The 7,996-nt window shown below is 38.1% G+C and overlaps 1 protein-coding gene across 1 annotated transcript; it reads right to left on the bottom strand.

Moving 5' to 3' along the window:
* Positions 1-409: 409 nt before the first annotated feature.
* On the bottom strand, positions 410-6,959 carry LOC121302851 (mesenteric estrogen-dependent adipogenesis protein-like). The gene is made up of 5 exons (XM_041233133.1): positions 6,684-6,959; positions 6,457-6,593; positions 4,194-4,309; positions 3,348-3,533; positions 410-2,810 (listed from the first exon to the last, which is right to left on the bottom strand). The coding sequence occupies exons 1-5, from the start codon at positions 6,884-6,886 to the stop codon at positions 2,742-2,744; spliced, it is 711 nt and encodes a 236-aa protein (XP_041089067.1). The 5' UTR covers positions 6,887-6,959; the 3' UTR covers positions 410-2,741.
* Between the last annotated feature and the right edge of the window lie 1,037 nt (positions 6,960-7,996).

Genomic DNA, 7,996 nt, shown 5'->3' with positions numbered 1-7,996 from the left:
TGACTAGGTGTCTGGCATTGCACATCTTCAGTAGTTAAATGAGTATACACAGAATTAATACAGTAAGTATTACTTTCAATAAAACATGCTGTATTGGCTCAATTGAATAAAGGCACTCAATTTGTTTGGTTAGTAGCATTCTTCCATCCACATCCCAGATATGATTTTAATCTACCATCCGTAAAACACATTACAGTTTGCTCCATATTACGTCCCTCTAAACATTCAACTTCTAGTTTTTGTGTCCCATTATGTATTATCATGTCATGTGCTCTGTGAACTTCATATAGTATGGAATATTTCAGAACCTTGTAGCAGCTTCCCCACCTCTCGCCCTGAAGCCTGTCTGCAAACTGACACGTAGACATTTAAAACTCCACACAACAAAGACTTGAAAAGTACACACCAGTTTGTAGAAAAATGCGAAAGGGAAACTTTATTTTCAGGTAGCTCCATGCACATGAATATCCACCACACTTAAAACAGCAGCACAACAGAAAGCTCCTTGTTCATGACTTTAGATCAGCATGTAGATACCAACAGCTCAAAACACAGACAGACTCCCCTAGGATGCTATACTGCCTTCCTTGTAGAAGGAACAACCCCACCTATACTTAACGTTACCTTTAATCATTTAAAGGGGTCCTGTCCCCAACAGAAAGCTCTATAAACTCCCCCATTATCATGAACCATAATCAATTACACATACATCAAAAGAAAACATCAATACATTAACCCCTACAACCATATCCATTCAACGAACCACCATTTAAACATATAGGCCTACCCAATGCACAATAGTTAATATGGCCTATACACATAATGAGAGACCAGCAACCAAGTAAACTGTGCAGTACTGATAATCAACACTAGAGGTCACTACTGCTACCAATTCCGGTGCAAAACTTTCCCTGCAGCTCTTTCGCTTGGCACATGGCCTGAAATACACCCATGTCGTAGTGAATGGCTTTTCATAACTCATGTACAAATGATAATCAAATAAAATCAAACCGGTTCTAAAACCACACACTCTATAGCTTTAGGTAAGCGGCACGGAATGCCTAATAACACACTATACAAACTGAACACATCAGCTTTTTCTGATAAACACACACCCTGGGTGGGGCAGTGTACAGATTGTTCTGTTCCTGTTAAATTAAGCAAGTTCTTATTGTTTCATCAGCCCTTTCTTCCTTTCCATTATGAAAACCCCTTGCTTATGTTGCCCCTTTAAATGGTAAAGGCATTGTTGGAATGGTCTGTAAACATTGTGTGATTGTTCTGTGTCTAATGTAAGTTCTGAATCAACACAGGGTTAACAAACTCTTAGTCAAGCTGTACATAGTTGGTGTACATCCAGCAGTTTGTAATCACCAGCCTTGTCGTTCGCCCTTGTAATGCAGAGGGATATAGCTCTTTGCTGCCTGTGAGAATTTAGCAAAACTATTATATAATAAGAAGTTGTTCTTAAGTGTACCTTTTTGTTATTTGGGTTTCTGCTGACATTGGTAAAGTGAAGAAGAAACGCAGATGTTAATTATTAATGTGCTTTGTCTCACACCATGTATCACACTTGGGAAATAAGACTAAACTGTGTAAGCTAGCGGCATATCTGTGCAGTACAAAGTAATTTATTTGCTCAGAAACTAACATCTCTGTGCCATGCCGGCTCAGAAAAAAATTAACATCTCCGATGCCATGAAAGCTCAGCTCAGAACAAAACATCTACCGCTACCAGCTCAGAACACCATTAACTGAGGTCTGTGCGAGAGATCACTGATGGATTACATTTCATTTGCTTTGCTCCTGTTTGCATTTTGATTTCTGAAATAAAACTCTTTTGATTGAAACTACTGGCTTATTATTTTTAAGAAGAAATTAAACCTTACATAGGTCAGCGAATGAGATAGCTGAGCAAGCAAGCATGGAAATGGCAGACTGCTAAAATACCACAAAATTATGAGTGATCTGTTTTCTATAAAGGCAGAAGAACAAATGCATTGGAGAACAGAAGTTTACCGACTTAGAGGCTTTCTTTACAACATGCCATTTCAGAATCGTGGAAAACTCTAAACTCTGGTCCAGACTTCTGTCGCAGATGAATGATACATTAGACACACAGCCATAAAAGCTGTGTAACTTCACTATTTGCTCGAAGGACGCATTGTGACACAGCCCTTTTGACTGCGCAGAAGTGGTCGCAGCTGTAGTGCATACTTTAAATACAGACTGCATTCACGGAATTGGATTAAAATTGACTTAAGTAGATGTGCCAAGTTTGTACTTCTTATACAAGCGGTTTAAAAAGAAAAATCAAAAGCGACAACGTTAGTACATCCGTCCTCTCAACACAGAACCCGAAAGGGAGAATTTCATATATTAATTAGAGAGATGCGTGACAGTAAGGTATATTTTAGAATTACAGGTGAAAAGGCTGACGATCTGTTAAGGCTGTACGCCTTTCCACAAAAGACGCATGTCACAAGATTGTAGATGATGTAATTCCGACTTGTCGCACAGAGACCCTCGACTCCGACCAGAGATTACGGAGGGGAGTCTGAAGTATGTACTGTAAGTTATGTATTCTAAAGTTACGCTCAAACTTTTCAATAGTCAAAAGCAATTCTTTATATTATTGGTTTTGGTGAACTATTTAAAAGCTCTTCTTGTATTTTTGCTGCACCTCTCCAGTGCCAAAACCGTAGACTTAACCATACATCGCTATTGCTGTAGCTGTTAATCTAGCAGGGCATAAAGAGTTCTCCTACAGCAAATCTTTCCTGTTTGTCTTCGATTGTGAGGTGAGAAACCTGTTAAGAAAAAATAAATAGGATAAGTAAACACTGAGGGTGGCAGGGGGGTAGGTTAGATCAAAACATAGAAAAGTTCAGTTAAACATTACTAAAAACAGTGAGGAATCACTCTGAACTACTAATTGGCAGAGATAATATGTGTAAAACAAACAAACAAAAAACTTTCTGGATTTCCACTGAGTTTTGAAAACATTCTGCATTTCTTTTTAAAAGACTTGACACTGCAGTCAGAAATAGGAAAGAAGGTTTGATGTATCACAAACATTTGAAAAAACAGGCATTAATATGCCCTAAGAAATAGCGTGCTCATTGCAAATGGTGTTCTGAACGGATTTCTTGGCAGTGAAAACCCAGCTTAAGTATAAAATATGTTGTCAGACCCCTGTGAACTAGACCAGGGGGGGTGCAACTACAGTCCTAGAAATCCCCCAAAATAGCCTGCCAATGAGCTAGATCCCTTTTACAATGTTAAGAGACTATGTAAAATAATTTGCTATACATTTAAAAAGTAGGTTCAGTGACTAAAAATAATACCTTTCCATTGATCATGAATTTTCGTTTGCTGAACCCAAACCAAAATGGGAAATCAAACAGGGCGTCGGAGTGGTATTTGAGAACAAACCACGTATCCCTCCAAACAGGTTTAAAACGTTGGTGCCCAACCACGATGGCAAACTTCTCCTGTTCCATCCATTTCTGCAAAGCATCTTTCATGTCAATCTAAAAAGGACAGACACACATTTATCAGGGTGTTATGGCTGGTTTCACAGAACTAGTCCTACCCAATATTACTTTAGGAAAGGTGGGCTGCTAATTGGTGCCTGTGAAATGAGCTAGTAGTTAATCAATATGAATTAAAACTGGCTTTATTGAATTTAAATTTATAATCCAGTAGCTGCTCATGGAATGCTTGCGATGTAGATCTCGAAAACTTTTAACTGCTTTTTAGAAAATACCTGCCTGTCATGCAAACAATTCAAGCTGGTGGGCAGAAAAAGCCATCTGATATAATCTACATACTGGTTTTTAAAAAGGTTATTTTTAATTCTACATAAATAGCAGGTGATTTTTTGCAAGACTGTTTTTCAAGTGTTCAAGAGTTCAGAGTGAGGTTGTGGCAAGCGATTATATAAATGAAATGTTAGAGAAAAATAACTAACACTACCAGCAACCCCGACTGCCGAAAAAAAAGGTCAGTTTTCTGATAAAGTAGAGCTCACATGAGCCAAAACTCTGGTAAATGGATGTAAAGTAATTGTATTTTACAGTACAATTAAATGTGTTTGCAGTGGGACACTGTAGCTTTAAGAGCGGACTGATAACAGATGTCTTACTAAAATTATGTACTACTTAGAAAATTGAAATGCCATAAATTCTTACTTTGACTGTGTAGCTTTCCCCAGCCACAGATGAAATAGTCTGGTCAAGCCCTCTTTCCATCTCCCACTTGATGATAGAGTTGCTGCCATTAATGACCACAATGAAATGTTTGATTACTGCTGGAACAAAAGAACAGCTACTTAAAAAGACAACGTTTATTTTGTCTGGCCACCTACATATACAGTGTATAGGTTCTGACTTAATACATCTTTGAAGAAGCCACAGTCAAAATGAACAATGTAGATAATTGCTGTTTGTCTACTGTCCATCATGGTACTGGTTTCTTTACATTATAAATTTTAAAATGCTTTTGAGAGGCCTTTATCAAATTTTGTAAAGGCATGTGTCAATTTTTTCAAATTTGTTTCATCTCTGTTGAGGAGGTTGCAGCTCTTTCACCAATTCTCTGGAGATCAGGGTAATGAAAAATAGGCTGTAAAAGTCCAAGAGAAAACAGGTTTCCTATACAATAAAAGAGAAAACAGGTTTCCTATACAATAAAAGAGAAAACAGCTTTTCTGTACAATAAAAGAGAAAACAGGTTTCCTGTACAATACAAGGGAAGCTTGGCTTTCAGTGAATGACCTACAGTAATCTCTTGCCCAAGTCACATATGTTTATAAAGTGATTTTCAATATACGATTAATTTAATCTTTGTAAAAGCATTTGACCACTGGTAGTGAAAGTTATGCGAGTGTCATACATTCAAAATGATATGTGGTATGTATAGGGTCACTTCCATTGGTAAAATGGTGGTTGATCATTTGCTTCCCCTGTGAGGTGCAGGATTGTTTATTTATTTGCTCATGCAGCCCCCAGGTCCAGCACTACAATACACATTTATTTACAGTCTGAAATGTAGCACGTATTAAGCACCTATACAATAAAGGTAAACCAAAACATTACGATAGGATAGACAAGTAAGAAATCAATTATTAATAAAATGCACGTAGATAAACAGCCCTTAAAATCCCCCATCCTGAACTACACGATGTTAAATGTGTTGCTAGTCTATTTATGGGAATGAAATTGAGAACAAATGACCCACTCATTTGTTGTTTTTAAAGCCCCATTATTGCTCTTATTATGAATTAAAATATGTATGTATAAAGAAACACAAATTTTAGTTATGTACTACAGAAAACATCGCACAGCAATATTTAATCTATTATTTTGAATTACCTTAATTTTAAAAATAGCATACAAATCCATGTTTGTGTTAAGATTATTTTCAATCCATGCTTTTGTATAGTAAGCAATTATTGATAAAACGCCAAACATGAACTTACTTAAATGATTGCCTGCCCCGGGCGCTAAATTGCTTAGTTACGGCTCTGTTAATGACCCTTACCCAGAGGTGAAAGTAAGCCGGTAAGGAGTAACGGCAAAACATTCTGTCAAGGTCATTTTATAGTTTGACTTATCAAAATGATTGCTTTTAGGCCACATCATTCTATCTTGGTATTCAAGCAAAAGAACTAGCAGTACCTTAGGTCCCGTTTACGTGACAGGATGACAGAGCGTGTGATCACCGCACTGCCTACAAAGTACAAAGGTACCACGAAATGTTCCTGTCAGGACAACAGAAGAAGTCAGCCCCTCCAGTCACTTTATGTAACAAAAAAGCTTTTTTCACTGCCAAACATGAACTACTTTAGATGTGTAATGGCTGCAGTATAGGATACTGACCTTAGGTTTAAGGTTTCAGTGTTGGGAGAGGATTATTCATTGTTTTATTAACAATAATATGATAACCAATCAGTGCAGGTCCCTGACAGGAACATTTGATGGTACACTTTTGTGAGGACAGCATGATCACCATGGTAACCGTCGGAGTAGATCGGTGACATTTAGCTGTTCGGTGCAGGATCCTGAAAAACGAACTAAAAAGCTATTCCTCACAGTGGAAACTCTTGCATCTTTGGTAAACTGGAATCTTAGTGACCGGAACTGAAGGGAATACCCACATAAGACAAAGCACACTGTTGTGACCCGTTCAGAAACAGTAAAATTGTTAAATCGTCCCTGTTTTGCGATTGCATCACAAAACTGCATTGGTGTGAGCAGCAAGATAGCAGAGCAATTGTTTACTCTGCTGTCTTGCTGATGCACTGTGCTCATGCACTGTGCCACAGTTGTGACTGCTCATGCCTTGCTCACCTGAACTAACTCACGGTTTCTTATAATGTTGTAACGTTTGGAAAAGTCAGCACAACATAAATAAAAATAGGCATCAATCTACTATTGCAACTTACTACTGTACCTTTTGACTTCTTTTCTGCCTTCTTCCCAGACAATGCTGCATTGTTCTCGCATGCCGAAACCAGCAGGAAAATAAGTTTCGATGTCAGTCTTTTTCTCAGATGCGTGTAATCTCTCAACGTTCGTACCTTGACTGCCCTAAAGCAATGTGAAAACGACAAGTATTAGCATACGAACAGACAAGTGAAACAGATAATACTGCAGTAACATCAATGGCCATCTCTCTACCTTCCGATTGAATGCTGAAAAATAACTTTCCCCGTCGCAGTCTGTGCGTCTTCTATAAACACACAGCAGACCTCCGGATCATATTTTACAAATCTGCATCCCGACGCTCGCTTTTCCACTGTAAAGCCAAAAGGAGGCTCTTTCAAGAAGTCTTCCAGATCAATTAGTCCCAGGAAGAATCGCAACTTTGACTTGGCTTGCATCTTCACTTTCCCAGCAGTGTGAAGCTAGCAAATCAACACCAAGCAACAATACGACTCTTAGAGGATTTGTCGCTGACACTCACTTCCTTAGAGATGGTTGCTACCTGGTTCCAAACAACATGGCGCTTTCAATGTTTTCGGCGCTTACTTTTGTTTTTAAAGGGAAGAACAACTAATTAAAAAGGGAGGACTATCTCTCAAATGTGCGGAATTTCATCCGGTGAGACTCAAGAAAGTAATATAGACTTCCAAAACAAACGCCATATATATATATATATATATATATATATATATATATATATATATATATATATATATATATATATATATATATATATATATATATATATCTGTACTGGGAATCAGTAAAAAAAAAAAAGGTATGCAAATATCATAATTCAGCTTAAAATTTTGATATGAAAGATAAAGACTATCTCAGTGAAAGGACGTGGACCAGTGGAAGCAAAACAGCCCAATAACATCAAAGATCCACCATAATATTTTAAACAGCAAGTATGAGGTTCTTTTTTGCATACGCATCCTTCTTTCGACGCCAAACCTACCGCTGGTGTGCGTGGCCAAAGAGCTCTATTTTTGTCCCGTCTGACCACAGCACCCGGTTCCAATCCAAGGGCCAATGCCGTTTAGCAAACTCCAGGCTCTTACATGTGTTGGCTGCTCTCAATAAAGGCTTTTTTTTTTCTGAGAACCCTTCCAAATAGGCTATTCACATGGAGGTGGCGTCTAATTGTAGATTTGGAGACTTGGTGATCCCAAGATGCAACCAAATTCTGTAATTCTCCAACTGGCCCTTGGATTCTTCTTTGCCATCCCGAACCATCATCCTCACTGTGTGTGGGGGCAAGATGCACTTGCGTCCTCTACCAGGCAGATTTACCACTGTTCCACTGGTTTTGAACTTCTTAATTATTGCCCTAATAGTGGTAAGTGGTATATTTAGGTTTTTAGCTATTTTTTTGTACCCATTGCCTTTTTGTAACCATTTGTCTCTTTTCATTTGCGAGTTCTTTGCCTTTCCCCATGATGATGGATAACAAATGGATTCTACATGCGTGTTACCTCATTTTTATGCCCCTGTGAAACAGGAAG

This window comes from Polyodon spathula, chromosome 30, assembly GCF_017654505.1.
Source record: "Polyodon spathula isolate WHYD16114869_AA chromosome 30, ASM1765450v1, whole genome shotgun sequence".
Taxonomy (NCBI): Eukaryota; Metazoa; Chordata; class Actinopteri; order Acipenseriformes; family Polyodontidae; genus Polyodon; species Polyodon spathula.
Note: the sequence above shows the minus strand (reverse complement) of the source record. Positions and strands in the feature narration are given on the sequence as shown.